A 19,477-nucleotide genomic window follows, 5' to 3' on the forward strand; every position below is an offset into this window, starting at 1 on the left:
CCAAAATGGCAGGTGATGGCGTCACGTGACGTGAAACCACTCTATAGATAACTCCAGTCCTCTATAGATAACTCCAGTCCTCTTTGTTCCCACACGTACTCATTGTCATTGCGGAACCTCTCTACTTTATAGCTTCGACACCACGCATTTGATGAGAGAATCTTGTTGCCTTCCGTGAAAATTAGTCTCATTCATCGGTGACCTTCAACTAAAATCATGCTCATTGTAAAAACAATATCCATTATCCATGATATAAGGGAGCGAAAACAAAAATACAAGAATAGATTTCATTTCAAAATGGTGTTCCAAATATCAAGCATTAAATAAATGAAATGGAACACAGAGAAACTGACAAGTGATTAGTTTTATAGCTACATATTAGAATATTAAAGGAGATTAAAAGATCAAAGATTAAAAGTACTATATTCAAGGTTCCGCGACCGACTGACGCCTGATGAGAAAAAGAATCATCGCAAGCCTGAGTACCATTACGTGAATTAAAATCTCACTTTCCCGCCATGCGAGGAAGTATGAATAGGATGAGATATTGGCTGTCTCGGGAGTGTAGGATCACGAAGATAGATGTGGGATTTAAAAGCATTTGAATATGCATGTACTTTAACAGTTATGTTCGGCCCTCATGACCCACAGTTGGACATTAGTAAACAACGCAACGATGGTTACGTGGGCCGGCAAGAATTGTGATATTCCAATTAATTATTCACAGTTGGCATTCGATCAACAATACTAATACCTTTGGTATATTCGGTATGTTACCTCACTGATTTATAAGCCAGAATGCACCAGAACATGATGTAATATATAAGTATTCATTGGCGGCTGTCCAAATGTGTTGTTTCCATCTGTATGAGTGAATAGGCTCATTATTCTGCCACGGAGTTCTGGGTAAAAACCGCGGGGGCAAAAACTGGCCCAATGCCAGGGGCGGAAAAGGACCCCTTTCCCTGAAATCTTGACAGCCCGAGTGCAGCTTTATAAAGGCACGCCATTTTATGCATCAATGATCTGAACGTTGCTGTTGCGTCGAAATTCGAGATGAAATCTGGTCCTTACACCACTTTTTGACCTGATCTCAGCGAAAAATATGCGGCCTGACCAGGGCTTAGACGCAGCTGATACCGGTATAACTTTTCGGTGTAACATCTGCACAGTGCGAGACAGAGTTTGGACAAAAATGGTTTCTTCCAAATAAATATAGTTGTTGTTCGCTTCTTCACCCTGTCACCGGTCAGCTGAGGTCAATTAGTACGTTCATCCTGTTTTATTGGTTATTTGCACAGATCCGACTAAAAACTTTTTCACAATCCCGTATAATAAAAGTGATCACATTCGTGCGCGCGTGAGGGCCGACGTCATTCAACGTCGTTCTCTAATAACAAAGCCCGCACTGACAGCTTCATGAGGGGTGGGGTCATCCCCCAAGTGGACCGTTTGTTTCGGAAAAATTCATTCGAAACATAAAATATATAATGGCCTATTCATGTTTTGTAAAATATGTTTTGTAAAATATCACTAAAATGACTGAACGTGACTGTTTCATCTTTCGAATGCGTTCGAATGCAAAATAACATAAATTCAAAAAATCTTTGATTGGCAATTAAGTCTCTCTTTACTCCGGAGAAAGTTTTACATACTGATGATGATGTAGGTTAAGGACAAGTGGCCGATAGCAGGATGCTCACTAATAGGACAATCACGAGTATATTCATCTAGATACTTGATATTCAATGGAAAAATGGCGGATTTCCTTGACCCACATTCTCCTTAACAGTTGAATAGCCTGATAATCATCCACTAAGCGAGAAATGACCCGATTAAACTGCTGTCAACAATACAACCTTCATGATTTCATGAACAGCATGACACACCTGAGATACCACGTGACATACGAATATACATATGAATCATTTCGCAATATCCATCTTAACCTGAGCGATATTCCTGCATATTAGCTTAACGGGTTACACGGCTGTTGTAATTTTTTAAGGGAACCTCGCTGCGAGGCATTAAAGGTTTCCCGCACTACTTATGCATGCTGCGCATCGGAGATGCGCAGTGAGCCTTAAATGCTGTTTTTATGTTGTGATTGAGGACTTATCAGGTCGAGGTGGTCGAAAGGATATCGAATTATTGTGCATACTATCGATATTTTAGGGATATCACATATATCAAACAACAGCTAATGGTATGTAGATTCAATTTCTATATTTCTTATTCCATGTCTAGCGTTGTGATCGGAGTTATCAGTGGAAACATTTGGGGTGTTTTCGGGTTGTTGTTAAGCCATTGCTTGGGATGGCTTGCGTGCAATGCCACGAGTTGCTCTACAATAACAAAAACGCTTTTCCAACACTCTTCTTCGCTTTCGGTATATTTGTAGTTAAATAAAGCCAACTTAAACTTCCTACATCTTCCGAGGAACAGTTAGTATCTCTATACACCAACTTAAACACATTCGCGGAGCGTTTAATAGCTGCTTTTAATGCGAAATATGGGCATTTTTAACTGCGATGCGAACATCGAGGTCACGGCCTCTCTCCACGGTCATGTGACTGTGTTCTCTTTTGACATGTTGACGAGGACGATGCTTTCTTAAAAATTTAGGTCATGGCTAATACGTAGGCTTCAGAGAAGCAATTTAAATAGCTTAACTCACGTAGAAACCATCAAAAGCCTTGCTAGTGCAGAACACGCCGTATTGCTGACCTTTGTGTGTGGTTGTCGATATATATATATGTGTATATATACGTTAAGTTCATAATGTTGGTCTATCGTCCTGTTGTATACACAGCCAACCATTCTCTGTATTTCTCAATAGCTAGTGGTTTGGCATAGGCCTACAAATTGGCACAGTGCGTTCATGCTACTCCTCGGGAGTCCTTAAGTTGGAACTACATGTACATGTATCTGGGGTAGTTCTTGACCACTTTTGACAATACCTGTAATGTAATAACCAGGTCCTCAAAACTGAATAAATTTTGTATTATTGTTTGTTTTATAGCAAGATACTCCGGCGATAATCCTTAATCATTCATCTCTTCGGTGGAAGATATCCGATAATTCATTTCATGGTCTGATTCCCTCTGAACCATTGACTTTGTGGTTTTCCACAGTTGAACCTTGAAACCAGTTGATAACAAATGCTGCAGCCAGCAGTGTTAAACGTTCCTCAGTGCTTCTTGGCTAAGATGATTACCGTAACATGACTTTACCACAGGTTTACCTTGTCAGAAGCTATGCCGCAAACTGCTGGTGGATACCGACTTGCACATCTACAGGGCCAGCCTGGGGATAGCGAGGAATATTTTCAACTTGTCTATGTACTTACATGATTGCCTGTGGTCAGCCCTGGACCTGGACCAGTGATGTTTGTATGTTTATTAGCTGCTGAAATATCATGATGCTAATAGTACAGGTAGCACATGGTTGCAGCGGCCGGGATCAATACTTCCTTCTGGGTGAACTTGTTCAGGTTATCTTATCAGCTAATCAATCACCGACACCGAGTGAGTCATATGATGTCAAACGAATAAAAGTCAATGGTAACTTTTTACCAGTGGTATATCAAACAGGTAATGATAAGTTCACGTAACTTTGTGCCTTTTCCAGAGGTACTTGGCCAGAGGTAGAGGCCACACAAGCTACTCATGTTTCTCACTTGATCAGTGGGGTCTTTTGATTGCCCCTGCATGGCATAGACACCAGTTTCAATGCCCTCATGCTTGGTAGCTAGCAGTGTTAACCACTAGGCTATGAGGCTCCTCGCACTGAATCCAACTTCTAGAATAAGCAATGAAAGACATCAGTCTATTGCAAGATGTTGAAAAATTGCACGCAATAATGCATTATTCATGTCGTACATAACGTTACTTCTGAGAATTAGATGTACATTCACTATCACTGCATGATCTTGTGTTCATGCGCAATCAAAATGTTCTCTCATAAATATATAACCTACTAAGTGATAGCGCTGTCGTATGCTGCCGTATTTAAAAATGATAGGCCTAATAAAAAAATCAAGTCCAGTTTATGTAACTGAAAGTTCCTTCGAACGTGTTTGAAGAACCTCAACCTGAAACGACCATGTTATTGGTCTATCAAACATCCATTTGCCTCTTTGATAATGCTGAACGGCCAGTGACTATGGACCTTACAGTTTCTTCATGCAGTGACCGTATTGAGTCATTCAGCAGGGTTTCATAATAACGTGACGTTGGTTCTTTGGTTGATTGTAATGTAAATCAATCCTTTCTGAAAATATCTCAATCGCGCCATGATAATGTGAATTGTGACATGGTGCCAGTGGCATCAAGAAGGGTCAACTTTAGGTCAAGGACCTGCTCGCCCGTACAAGTCATAAGCTGCAAATAAGCCGTGTTTGTTGCGATAGGCCAAATATGGTGCTGTCTTAGGTGTACATTTATGAAGGGCATCAATCAGTAAATAGGCTTTGTCAAGGTAGAGTGAACCAGTTTTGTCGGAACCATGGAAATAACCTGGTCACAAGATATGTCCATCAAAATCAATCAAGGCCAAGAGGTTAATAGGCCCACTTAGAAATTAATATAATAACTTCATATCCATATCCAAGTGCTTTAATGACATGAGTGTTGTCATAAATGATATTTATAGTATTTATATCGGACGATAAAGTTGTTGTTGTCGCTCTAAATTGGCACATTGTTTCTGGTCACCCATGAAGTGGCGGAGGTCAGTACGCCATGGGCAGGCACATCAACTGTATTAGCCTATATAGCAGCCACCACCTCATCGGCCTGTAGCTAATATCTGCATCCCCATTCATCTTACCGGCCGAACCCCAACGCTAAGACCTTGGCATTCCGCGGTTGATATCCGACCCATTCAGGTATATACTCTTATCTTGCACCATGCCGGTATCTCGAGTTGATGTTGGCGGTAAAAAGCTGGATTCCTGTGGAGGTTATCTAGCTTGACGCGCGTCTTGACCTATATTGACCTGTATGTAGATGTTGTTTGGCTCATTCCAGTGTTTTCGGTAAAACTGGAATCCTGTGGAGATTACCATGGAAGTCCGTCTTGACCTGTGGCCTTTGTATGTAGGTTGTTTTTCTACTTTCATTCAATACCTCCTAAACCGCAAACACCGTGGTATGGGGGCGTTTCGTAGCTGTCTGTACCTTCCCTGCTCGTAAATATCAACGCATTTCATTTTCAAGTTACGTTTGTAGCGTTTATGCGTGTACATGTAGTGTACATGTACTTGATTTAATTTCGTGTTTTCGCAAACGTTCCAAAACATCAAGGTTGTTCAGGCAGCAGATAGCCGGATCCAAATTGCGAATTATAACTATGACATTACGACACACTGATGGACACCTGGCATTTCCATAACATTTACGCTAGGAACCTCAGTCACACTCATTCCCCTTTCTATATTGTTTGACGAAATAACTGGCACATGCGAGCTGTGTCTATTTTAATCAAAACTGAACATAAGTGTTGAACTGATTGAAAAAAATAGCTGCCTCTTGTAATATTTTGTTCATTATCTCATGTTTATTTCATTTTTGAACAACAAGTGAGGCTATAGGGGAAAAGAAGCAAACTTGAGGTGAATTGAGCCGAAAAAGGGCCAATTCCTTTCGTTAAGAACAGGACTAGGCCTATGTGGCACACATTAGTCAAGAGGTGGGGCCTTGTGTACCACTGAAATCTCATGTTAATTATTCATAAAGAGGAGAAAACTTGATTTTGAAATAATGGAGTTGGTGCCCTTTGTAATTCAACGATTCATGTAAAAGCAGGTCCCCATTCATGCACGTCTGTTATTCATGTATGATTGTGAAATGGTTCTTTCCACTCGGCAGATTAGGAGTTATGCAAGACCCAGCGTAATGTTATCAATATAAATAACATTGATTATCAACTTTATAACAGCTAGGTAAACCTTCATAAGCATTCAATAATACTGGTGAACTTTATGTGAACTTTATCTCAGGTCATTAGAAGTCTTTTTCCAGCGTTTCCAATAACAACACTCTCTTCAAAGGCATGGTTTGACCAGGGTTTGTCACGCATTGTCTCCAAGCCTTCTTTTTCGTGGATCAGAGTCAAACGAGCTGGTCATCATCGAACTAGCTCCAACGTTTGTGCTGCCACATAATTTGAAGGTGTGAAAAGTGGGATGCGGATGGTGGAAAAATTCGATGACCTAGAAAAAGTTGGAGGCTGCGAATTATCGCATCCGTGCACGTAATGGGTGCACGCTTTCCTGCTCATGTAGCATTATTGACCAGTATTCTCCGGCCAAATTGCAATTTCAGCAAACGTAGGCATCTATCATCGGCAGCCATAAATAGTAAGTGTACTAAACATTTCGTCTATAAGTAGGGTTGCTTTCGTGCTTAACGACGAACGGTTGCAGTATCGTCATGAACATTAGTCTTCATGTTATGTTCATCCATGGCAACACCTGGTTTTTTCAGGTGCCTTCCTTCATGGCCTTGGCAAACCGGAGGACCTATATGAACGAGATGGAATCTGTACTGATACATGTACATCCAAATGACGCTGTTCTCTGTGGTGCAGTGAAGGTTGTTTCTTGTAAACTGCTCACAAATTGTCAGAACTGTACAAAAAACATTGAGAAACATATGGGGCCTATACCATACTCAAAAAGGATTCCATATCCGTGAACTTGGTTCTTGGTGAAAGAGTATTCTTCTCACGAAGAAGAGAAAATTCGATGTCCCGCCGGGACAGCCGCTTTTCAGGCGCGACCCATTTCGCCGGCTGAGAGGTGACCTCAAAACTGCCATTCTTTGCGAAATGAAGACAAAACGATGTTTTATTCACTCTAGGACCAATTGCTCTCGGACGGACCTTCGGCTTCACGCGGATGACAAGCTCTTCTGCCGATCCTTCTGCAAACAGATAGACAAAAACGTCTGCAAACACAGCCAATTTCGTAACTGGGTCATTGCTTCCAGCGACCTTGGTAGAATTATTTTTGGCACGAACTAACGGTTCTGAGACAGATATCAAACTTTCATGATAGGCCTGCTACCACAGTATAAAAAGAGTAAAATATGCAGACATCTACATGTACTACAGTCAAACTACATTCCCGACATTGGCTAGCTCAGATCAGCTTCTCTCGGCCCAGATTCTGCTTCTTGAATAGTTCTCCAACTGACATCGCCTCACCATTGGATGACTGGCGGTCAAAGTGCATGATCTACTCAGTACAAGCCGATTGCAGTGGTTTCGGTCATCGGTGACGTCGTGGGTAAAGCCTTTGAACGACCCCCTACATCTTTCTGACTCTGCCTCAGGATCGACCTTATCAGGTCAGCCTCTAATCAACTTACGACGAAAATGCACGATTCTCCGCATCATCAGGACGGCCTCTTGTTCAATCTGACTCTGCTGCCACAGCATTCATCCAGAAGTGCTTCAGCATTGACCCCCAGGGCATTGACCTCATCAGGACAGCTGCTTTAACGAGCGAGAAGTAAACAATGCCGCACACAAACAGCATTCACTCGTACAACAACAAAGCCCGTGTCTCCATGTACGAGCCAGGGCAGCGCATTTGATTGCTGTTAGCGTCTAGACTTTCTCCTTTCGTGTAAATGATAAAAGCAGTCATTTGTGCTGATATTAACTCGTCAAAGAAGGTTATTAAATTCCTTACCGTGTCATGCCAGTTCTCCCATTTTCTCTTTGTTGTTGGCATGATTGATTGTCATGAGCGATGATATGGACAGGAAGGCGTCACTCGTATTTGTGGGATTATTGGCTAAAATGAGGATGTTTTCAATGTATTGGGTAGCCGACATGTTGCAGCTCGGTGCGATATTGGAAACAAACATGTAAGAAAAAATTACATGTTACAGACACCACTCTTACAATAAAATGATGTACTTTTAAAAGAAAGGTTTTTCGGTCAGTGAGTTAACCTGGTTATATTGTGATGATGAAGTATGAATGCACTTTACTGCAGCCTTAAAAGTACGGTGTTGCTTTATCCTTACACTGTTGTCCGCGGCATTTTGTTCGCCGGAATAAAGTCAAGTGAGGGTCAATGAAAGTATAACAGGGAACCGCGACATATAGAGGATAACAGTATGCTCCTCGTGAATTGGGGTGATTATCGAACAACGATACTCTCATACTATCATCATGGCTGTTTCCCCTCAGTTTCCGCAGATTCGGTAATTTCTGCAGATTCCGCTAAATCGCCATGGCCCAGCTTAAGGCCTACGGAGAAGGAAGGGGACTTTTCCCGCCCGCCCTGCAGGCATTGTAACTCCGCCATCTTGCTGTACCTGCTGACACGCAAGCATATACATCCAGACTCAACACGATTTTTCCGACCGTTTTCCAGATCCAGGTTGGCTAACAATAAATCATTTCACGTGCCTGCCATAGAGTGGCAATTAGTAAAACTGGAGCATATAAAGCACAACCAATAGAAACAAAATGGCCAGGAAGAATTCAGCACTGCTGCAGGCAGCGGCGAATGAAATATTGAGCCAGTATGTATCATGTATACAGCATCCATTGACGAAATGCTACATGAGCCTGAGGCAGTAATTTGGTTTATAAAGCCATATCGATCACTTGTTGGGGATAACTGGGGCAGTGTGAGTTGGTCGGAAAGATCATGTCAAGTTCCAAGGCACGTTCCGCCCAGGGTCATCATCCCCAGATGAACGAAACTGAAATGTTGCAAATTGACCCACTAGCCAAGGAGGATGGTGATGATGTGTCACCTCCGGAAGTGTTTCTGATGATGGTTGATAAAGGATAGTTGACAGCAAGAAAGAGTAGGCTATCCGCTGGCAGTATACACACTAAAACTTAGACTGACCAGAAATTACTCCACGACGCCACATGGCTTTGGGCCCTTCCGAGGCCGATTGGGCCCGGCCCGTTGCAAATTATCTTTCGGCGGCTGGTGGCGTAATGACTCCAGCGCTAATGCACCAGTTGCACCGTCCTCAGTATGCAGGCTTATAGGAGGTATTAATATTCCGCATCGCTCCATTTCATGTCTGAGCCAAATTTGATTAATGTTTTCATCTGATAAATACAGCAAGCAAATCGATGCATGGATTGGCTAATGTATCATTTTGTATGCCAAGCTTGTTGTTCTGGAGCAACCATCGCTTCTACTGTAGATGACCTTGACCCAGTGTTGACCTCAGGGGCGAGATTGGTCGTCTGCTTCTTATCTGTTTACCAATGAGCACCCTTGGGATGATGTATGTTGTCCAGAGGCGTTTTTGCTTTATTAGATACAATCGCGATGTATACACTAGTATTCAATGTTTATTGTATGCTTTGTTGAATAACACAATAAAGATTAAATGAGTTACTGAGAATGTTGGGTTTTTAAAGTTATATTAGTTCGTTGCTGTTTTGTGAACGTGACACTATATCTTTCCGTTCAACTTTTATTTTAATACACTACCGCGTCCTCATCAGGACTTCATTTCAAAATGATCAAAGTGAGCCTAATGCGAGTAGGCTTATAGGCCTAATGGGTTCTTCCAGCGGTTGCCATGGTTGTCATACCCCAACTTCTGTGTATCTTTATGGCTTCACGTAAATCATGTAATTCATGTGCCCGAGAAAATGTTTCGGTCTCAACTTGTGTGTGGATGATGCAAGAACTTTAAGAACTGCCATATACGTTGCTGAAGAAATGTATAATGATCTCGCTTGGTCGTGTATTTACTTATGAAACCATTCGGACATTCATACGTATACAGCGTATGACTAAACAATAGAGAATTCCGGCAAGTTCAAAATCTACGTCAGTGTGACGTATTCGTGTTTTCACATCTTGCACAGTCCCCATGCGCGATATTCAATAGGGACACTGTATAAATGTAAATGATACTTGATTAAGAAGTAACATACAGGAATCATATTGTTTTACCTCTCAACATTGCGCAGGATGTGAATATGTAATACGGGCGTGAATTTTGAACTTGCTGAAAGTCTTTAATCATTTATTCAACATATCGCCTTGCTCCGCTAACCCTCACTCTACAAGTATGTATAGGCCTATTCACCGAAAGCAATTAGCCTAAATAAGGAGAAAAATAAATGTAAGAGTTGTGTGGACTGATATTTGGACGTTTGCCAACGAATGTGAATTCCTTAGGTCTGCTAGGGCCAACAGGACGAAGAACTAATAGTAATATGTTGCACATAAGTATGTATCTCGGTCATAAGAACGAATAGGGAAACACTCAACACTTATGACCGAACTTATTTAACGTGTGCAAGGAAAGGAGCGTTCGAATGACTCTAGTCCAGTATTCGAGGATGGGGTATGCAAAGTCGGTTCTCACTAATCAGCGACAAAACCCAGTTCAGATTCTTTGATATCGTAGCACGTGTGTAGATATTCTGTTGGATTTGAAGCAGCAGCTGGGATCTGGGAATTGATCCGCCTGTCACATGTACTATTAGCCATTCAATTTATAACTCTTTCAAGGACACATTTGTTTATCTGGGTCGTGTGGATGGTGGGACTAAAAGTCACACTTTAAAAAAACTAAAAATCGAGCTTCCTTGTGACATTCTCTCGTAATCGTAGTGATTTTAGGCAATCGGCTGATGGTCGGACTTTCTCGCTCAAGATAACCCCGACCTGACATCATTCACATTGCCCTAACCCGAACCCTCATCGTAACCCAACCGGAACCACCCAAACTCTGCCAGCATCCAGTATATATACAAAATGTAAACTACAAAATGCACCTCACAAGGACGAGAGTGCCCTGGCCTGATTAGTAAATAGGCCAAGATGAACTTTTGCTTATAAAAAGTGATTTGAAAAGCATTTTCGGTTGAAGGAATATGATGAAATATGACGGTCTTGAACCATTGTTTGTTTGGTCATTCAGAAGATATATCACGCCGTACTTTTGACAAACCTCGACCTGCCATAACATTAGCCGTTTTGCACTAGAAAGGAAGCGGGTTTGTTTACTACCGGTAATAAATTCATAATATTATATAAAAGTAAAGTTACTGGGTACACTATACACGATACTTTATGCGGATGCTGTAATTATTTATCGATACTTTACGCAATTCTTCGGATGCTGTAGATTAATACCAATATATCATTTAACAAGTACATAGTTTAAACTTGTAGAATGGGACAGCATCGCAGTGTTTACGGTGATCCGCTATTAAACCGGTGTTCAGTTTCCTTTTCATTCTTCCTCAAAAGGAGAGTCATCAAATTTGGGCGAGCCAACATTTTGTTCAGTACGAGAATGTAGTTCATACCATTGTTCATTGAACAAAACGTGGTTGTAAATCGGGACATGACATTGGACTAATTATTTCATATTATGCGAACTCACATCCTCTTCTCAGTGCAAAGGTATTCCACTTCTCAGTGCATGTGAGTTCGCATACACACTCAGCCCCGATATTGGACAAATAGTATCTGCATGTAAGCTTAGATATGTAAACAGCATATCGAAATTCCGGAGCAGCCGGTTGTACTTGTGATATATCAGATCGATGCTGGCCCGGTTTATGGACTCTTACACTCATTGGCTCTAATCAACCAAGTCCATTTAGTCAAAGAAAGTTCTACTCGTCAGGACATTCAGGACATATTCGTAAATAGTTATGCAAGGTCTCGTTCGATTCAGGGTTTAGTTGATGAATGACCGTGTGCAAGCCTATGATATTAAGTGGTGAAATTTTCTCCAGATTCCAATAATATAAAAAATGCTTGACCTCATTACTGGGTTTGGACAATAAATCAATCAGGCCATTGTCTTCTCCTACAAGAGCCTTGATCTCTGGGTCAAGTCTAACACTTGTAATTGACCTTTTTCCAATAAGTCTAATGTAGTCCCTCCTTTCTGTTTTACAGATTAATCCCTCAGTTTTTCTGAGGTGAGAAGATGTACCAGAGGTGGCCTAATCACGACAGGTAAAGAGCATCATCCAGAGTCCGGAATATCGGCTACGCCCAAGATGGGTTAGTTATATTGTCTCGATCACGTTGATTCATGGAAAGAAGTTCGTACTAACGAACGAAAGGGGATCAGGACTTTATAAGTAAGGTTCACGAAACAGCTGAAGCTAAAGAACTTTTGCTCAGGAATCCGCCTTCAATCTCAGGGAAACAGATTGAAGCCAAGACCTCGAGTGAACTCGGAAGGATCTGAACACATCGGGTGTTGCGTCTGATACATTTGTTACAAGTGATCGACCAAAATAGTTACAAGTTCTTTTTACCACTAGGACATTCAAGGTAGAAATCTTTGCCAAAGAAAACAACAATCGATCGAGGGTTTCCTTTCTGTGGGAGAAAAAAGACAAAACTTGTCATCTAACATATCATCCAGAACCAGTGATTTCTATTGGTGCTTGAAACGGCACAAAAAGCGCCCACGATTCTTGTTACAAACGCGATTGGAAGCAACATTATCTTGGCCAATATCGGTAATTGTCAAAAAAGGCAAAGGTTATACGTTTACACAGATTAGCTCATATTACAACACGGGTACCTCTTTTAGAATGCATACTTCTCTACGAACGTGGGCGTGAAAGGGAAAACGAAATCATAGCTTTAATGTGAAAAAAACTGTGACCTTTTGTGTTACGTGTAATCTTAAGAAACAATGGATGGAGATAAAGAAAGTGATGTACAAGAGGCAGGAGAAACCGTGTTGGAGCTTGATGAGGTTCCACCGGATGATCTCCCAGCTTTACAACGCCTCTTGGACAGTGGATTAGAGGATCTAGACCCCGACACGCAAATAAGACACAGTGGGAAAAATTTGGATAATCTTGATATTGAATTGGGGATATACACAGACACTGAACACTCGAGTGAACGCAGGTTGTTAGAGCGTGAGCTGGAGCTCGTTCCGCAGACGTCACCCACGGGTGAGCAGACGTCATTGGGCGATTCTCAGGGCAGGGACACGCTCCGGACGTCAAGCGACCGGAGCAGCTCTCCGCGCGCGAAATGGGAGTCTCGGCGGCATGGCCACGGCTTTCTGTCGTCTGATAGCGGCTTTGGAGCAGACGATTCCACTGACAATGCAGGGCAACATTCCGTCATGTTGGAACCAAAAGTGACAATAAAAACTGGATCCTCCGTGAGCGGCGATTCGCGGCATCGGGAGTTTCCAAGGTAAGCAATACATTTTCAGAGTTGAAAATATTGTATGACAGACGCACTCGTCATATGGTGAAAGCTATACTTGTTGTTCCATACTAAGAAAATAAACTGTGACATTACCTGTAATACTAATACATTCATCCTTCTTAATGGGATTCGCCCTAGTCAGATTGCTGATTCAGCACGATGGCAATATATAAACCATTCACGGTACCTTTTGTTTTTTCAGACCACCAAAATACCTACCTCTGGCTATCTTAGTTAGTTTCGGTAATCCACCACTAGGGCTGCTAGCAGTCATGTTTTCCATTCTCACGGAACGTGACGTCAGAAAAGGAGACCTTCAGGAGGCAAAACGAAAATCCAAAATCACCATGCTGACGATAATCATGGCTTTTGCAGTGACTATTTTGACGGTTGTGGTGGCATTGATAGTGTGCACTGCACAGAACAAACTACCATTTCCGAAGTACGTTGTTAAACCCAGAAACGAAAGTTATTCGATAGCTACCTCGGCTCCAGATGTTAATACCCCTGAGGGTAAGGGGAAGAAGAAGGAGAAAAAGATGCCAGCGTTTTTGAAATCCCTGGTCAATTTGGGCGGCGATCCCGAGGGCGGTGACCCTGCTTCCTCGGATGCCGGGGAGCCGCCCAGGGACACTCAGGAACAACCACTCATACCGCAACTGCCTCAAGGAAACGATACGAACCCTTTCCTAGGATGGAAAGTGACAAACGGAACGTTGCTAGATCTGCGACAGAAGCTATTTCATAAATAGAGAAATGACTCTTCAATAAATCCCAAAACATAACGGCAGTAGAGTGGAATATTGTAAAAGGTAAAGGAAGTTACGCCGCATCCAAAGAACTTGCAGTCGGGGAATTTGTCATCAGTTATGAATCGATTGTGGTTGAATACGGGTTGCATAATTGTAAAACAGCTTTTGAAGTTTGTCGTCTGCAAGCTTTTGTAAACGGCAAGACTGTGGATGGTTGTATTTTGAAAGTAAGAAAGCGCCTCCCTCAACGCTGCTCGGCACAATGTCGTTCGCAAGGGCATGGATGCGAACAGTAAAACAGGAAATTCGGTGCTGCAATAGGCTTGATTGGTGATAATTTTATAGGTGCATGTTTGCTATGTTTTGGGATGCATCGGCCTGACCGGCCGGAAGTGGTCTGTTATGATATTCTGGTTCCTGTTGTGCTAATAGGTGTCATGCGTTGAATGACGTCATTCAGGCGAAAGCTGGAACTCTTAATTGCTTTCCTACAACCAATATTGCCCCAAATAAGGCTTTATTGCATCTTTTCACTTGATCTTTTTGGAGGAAATATTCCCATGGAGCCCACCAGGTACCCTCATGACGTCACATCTTGTCGCCTTTTCTTGTTAAAACAGGAACTAGTCGATCTGATACGATTACCTCAGAGGGCGCGTTCAATTTGTTGATTTTTAGGCGATCAACCTCATATCAGGGTAAAACAGATGGTGGCGTACATGTACGTGATTTTTCATGTTCCCTTACGTATACCCTGGTGTCGAGGTTGATGGTGTGAATAACTTGATAATTTGAACGTGCCTGGAGCAAAATAAAACGGGTATTTGATGTACATGTTCGATATTTTATTATTGTTTGGAATTTGTGACGTTTTGTTTGTATAATGTACCATTTCATTGACTTCATCGGCAACTAAAACGTCTCTTCCAAGGCCTTCGTAAATTAGTAAAGAGACAAGAGCTGTGAACTGAAGAATACCGAAGTATAGGCCAATTAAACGTGTTTTCAACATTCCTGTCAACCATTTTGGATTTTGGCGGCCATTTTGGATTTGAGACGAAGTCCAGGATCGCCCCCAATTTTATTTGAAAGAGAATGGTTTCAGGAGACAGGATGGCGCTTTGAGCTGCGGTGGCAACATATTGGATGCGGTGGCTAATTAATTACCAGGAAAATGCTTAGAAAAATACTGGCTTCACTATTCTGTATTCTTCATGTTCGCCTCTGCCATTTTGTTTTTTATTGTGTATATAATAGATGTTTAATGAAAATTAACCATTGAGGCCTACAATGTATAATAATGGTTATTTTAGCTCAGGTTTTATACTGGAGTTCTGAGTAATCTAAGGCATACAATTTGATGAAATGCAGGGGCGAATTCACAGAACGAGGGATAAGCTTCGAGCAAACAAGGCTTCTGAAAATGGTTCCGCGTGGTCTAGTCTTCCAGAGACTTCAGATGCTTATAAGGGCATACCAAACTATTGTACCGAGGGATCCTCGTTTGATCTCGAAGTATCCAGAGGTGGGTTCAAATAGATAAGCCATTGCGACAATCTGTGCGGTCTTTGCCGGTGTAGAAGTTTAAAATGTCCTAGGATAAAATGTCCGGGAACAAAGGATTCTATTATGCGCTGAGCTATTGACGGTCATTGCCTCTATAGAACCATATGCCATAATCTGTCAGAATACAATAGGCCCGGACACTTTTTCTAGGGGGGACACTTTTTACTTTTACACCGGCTTTCCGCGGTATAGTTCAGAATCGTGCGCAGCAATCTTCTCAGAACGTGTGCGATGGTGATGTCCATGTACAATCGTATACAGGCCTACTGCTTGTAACAAAGCGAAGAGTACATATGCATTATTCCATTATATTTATTATTCATGAAAGGATATGGATGAGAAATTTGTAACGACATGATACTGTTCAGAGGTGCATTTTGTAGGAACTAGTTTTATTTTTACACAACATTTTGTTGACGGTTGCTTTAAATGAAAATGAAATTGTTAACGAATTGACTTGGACTATTGTACTGAAATATTATTATCATTGGTTGAAAAGAATCTTTGATTCAAGGAATGTGATTGCACCATCCATCCGAGGGAGAGTCGTTGATGCGGGAGCTTCTGTAATTCGGATCTTGATTGCCAATTTATCAAATGCTAACAATGGGTTGTCCTGTGGACTAACCTTCACTGATGATCATAGGCATAAGTATGACAGCTGCGGGGTTGTTAAAAAAATTAGTGGGATCATGTGGGACCTTACGGTATGCTCGATGTCGCTGCGAGTATTCTCATTATATTGATGGAACTTGTTGTTTGAGGAGAGTGTCTAAAATTCGTTCTATTTTCTTTGGGCTGCGACAGAATCTGTAGGCCTACAAGCTTCCAAAAGAGGCCGTTAAAGGTTGGTTAAAAGTGCCGTTCTATTGGAGTTTTAGAAGTCGCCCTCTCAAACGAACAACTTTTGTCAGCAGCCAAAGACATGAACCACGTTGCCGCCAATACCATATCCTGTGTCATATACACATTTTGATGTTGTATCACTGTTTTACATTGATGGTGTGTGGAATTCCTTCTCTGTAAACTTATTTCACGACTTATCGACAATCTTTAAGCGCTGCTATTATGTTGTAAGAATCTTCATTTTACTCAGGAGTAACAAAAGGGCGCTAACGTGTGTCCATCTTTCAGGTAAAAAGAGTTTCGTCTCTACCTCATGATAAGAAATGAGGAGCCTCCAGTCCCCCAATTCCTCAAAGCTTCTCACGTGAAAAGCGGGTCCAAAACGAGTGAAATCAATTTTGGAAGAATGATAACTCGAAAAAAGCAATGTAAACCATTACAGTGAAGGACCCTTGAGTGTTGGGCATGAATGCCGATCTACCGGCGTTGTGTCTATTATCCATCCTCGGGAGGAGACAGGATTGACGTTCGCAGCGGAAGGTCGGCATGGTCAGAAGGGCCAATTTTTTTCTGAAATGGGCGAATGGTCTTGTCTTCAAAGCAACAAGGAATATAAATGATCTGCTTGGGTTCTGCTCGACTTATGCTCGAATCTGATGAGTCTTCTTAGTGCCTACTTTTATTATCTTTTATGTGTGTTATCAAGAAAATGCCTATAACGACATTCTTGGTGTTATGGGTGTATTGATATTGTCATCACAATGCTCGGAAAAGACGGGGCAGCATAAACGTTTCAAGTAACTTAAACCATAAACTTTCATGTTGACGAAAATGGTTCAGCATGTTTTAACATAACAGTTGAAGTGTACAAACGTCTTGAAAGCAATTTTCTATTAAAAAAAATGATTCAAATTTTAAACTTGTTGTCTTGAAATTCAAATTGATTATTTTTGTTAAATCTTCTCTTTACCTTTTGGCATGCATGTATGTTGAATAATGCACGATCGTATGGGTATGTGGGACAAATTATTTACCCAAAACCGCCCTTTCAGCAAAGACATGACAACGCTTCGAAATTATTTAAAGATTTGAAATTTTAAAATGTGAAAATAGTATTAGTTACTGATTTATTTTCTTGACGGAATAATGTTGTAGTTTGTTACGGTAAGGAAGAGAAATATTTTTATAAACATATGTAAAATGATCGAAGGCAGTATAGCCAACTTTGGCAGAATGTGGCATTTTATTGACGTGAACGTGTAAACTGTTTTGTTGTAATTAATTGTGTATGTCATTACTTTAAACGTAGACTCGAATGAACCCTTGTACATTTTTACTTCGGCAGCTTTACACTCATTTGGGCATTGATTCTTATTCGATTTGCACCACCAGGTATATATTAGAGACAACTTATTGTTATGGGTCTAAAAATTCATTGTTCGACATATCAGGAGATCGAACAATGGGATAGGCGTTCGTGTTGGCGTTTCGGGGGCTTGCAAAAACTTCCTACCATCAAGATGACATGTTTGGTTAAAACGGAGAAGATCCTGGTGACTCAGGTTGAAATTTAGGTTGATCAAACATTTTGGAGGGGGGGGGGGGTATATCCATCCTATAGATATGGTTAAGCCCGTTACACACGAGGGACTTCTCACCAACTTAGTTGGAATTTTAATTCATAACAGGAATCCAGACCAGGTAACTAATACTTTGCCCGACTGGTTGGAGTTGCTGGCTGCACTACCGACTTGTTCTATTTCTCAACGACATCTTTTGTTTATATAAGGATTTTTTTGTTTATATAAGGAGTGTGGGGTAGAAATTTCCCCGTGTGATTCAGTCAACAACATAGTTGGGCCATATTTTGACTCTTTATCTTTATAGACTAAATATAGTGCAGGACCTAAATATTGCTGGGATTATGTCTTTCGTGTGAGTGGGTGAACGACTCTCAACTTCCAGTCACCTGTGCACCTGTTCTTAATTTTAAAACCAACTAAGTTGGTGAGAAGTCCCTCGTGTGTAACGGGCTTTAGAATAACTGCCTGTGATGCCTTGATGGCTAGGGTCGACCAGGGGGTATACGTACGATGCGAATGTACACAATACTGCTTCACCAGTGGTTTTACGATTGATCTTTCTTTTTTGAAAGGGCGACAATGGGTTAAATGAGTACAGGATTGGCTTGTTAGTTATATAACTCCAATACTTGGCTTTTAAATTGTCGGGTAAGGGTATGACATCACTTGAAATTATCACACTACATGTATTTGTTAAGATGTTCATGTTTCAATACGTGTTGAGTAGCCGAGAATTCTATTGCAAGATAGCTGTATTTAGTATATATTTGACTCCATCTTATGTTTCCTGCCATGCTTTCCATTGCACTTAGATTGAACAGTGCATTCTAAAGTACAACGCAAGGTAGCCAACTTAAGATGAACAAATATGGCAACAAACAAAAATTTGCGCTGGCGCAGTTTCTGCTGTATTGTCCCGGTTTCAAGGGCGCATGCGCAATCATTTTTTCTCGAATGAGGTTGATTTTGTAAGCATTTTGTGAAGTATTGAAAAAAAACCGGTTACTGTATTTGAGTAGTATGTTGTTTCTTATCTAAAACAGAAGTTATGTTCATTTCGAATGAAATTATTTGAATGAATTCGCCATTTCGGAATCTGTTCACACCCGGTACTCCGTACATCTCAGGTTGTTGTCATGTGACCTTAAAGGTAAATGTCACATGATAGAAAATAAATGTAAATAATAACTGTAAATAAATGGAGGAGATTGATCGAATAGAATTCTGTGTTGTTGTTCTTACTCTTTACATGAAACTGATCATAAACGAGCTTGTTTTCAATATAATACCACGGATGTCTATATATAGATCCAAAGGAGTTCAGAACTGGGCCTTCTTAATGAATGGCTCAACCGGCGACATCCTCCGCACTGGCTTGTGAGACCAACAATGAATCGTCAAACTTTTTAGTAAGTGTTCATAGGTGCTGTTATCCGAGCTAAGAAAGTTGACCCAGGCACTTGGCTAAAGATATGAAAAATCTTCCCTTTTTTGCAGTTTGGAATGATTTTGAATTTTGTTTG

At 41.2% G+C, this 19,477-nt stretch overlaps 1 protein-coding gene across 1 annotated transcript; it reads left to right on the forward strand.

The window, feature by feature from the left end:
• The first annotated feature begins 2,054 nt into the window (after window positions 1-2,054).
• On the forward strand, window positions 2,055-19,176 carry LOC135490756 (uncharacterized). The gene is made up of 3 exons (XM_064776215.1): window positions 2,055-2,206; window positions 11,921-13,192; window positions 13,410-19,176. Exons 2-3 carry the CDS (start codon window positions 12,675-12,677, stop codon window positions 13,957-13,959), a joined length of 1,068 nt encoding a protein of 355 aa, XP_064632285.1. The 5' UTR covers window positions 2,055-2,206; window positions 11,921-12,674; the 3' UTR covers window positions 13,960-19,176.
• The last annotated feature ends 301 nt before the right edge of the window (window positions 19,177-19,477 follow it).

Source organism: Lineus longissimus, chromosome 7 (genome assembly GCF_910592395.1).
Source record: "Lineus longissimus chromosome 7, tnLinLong1.2, whole genome shotgun sequence".
NCBI lineage: Eukaryota > Metazoa > Nemertea > Pilidiophora > Heteronemertea > Lineidae > Lineus > Lineus longissimus.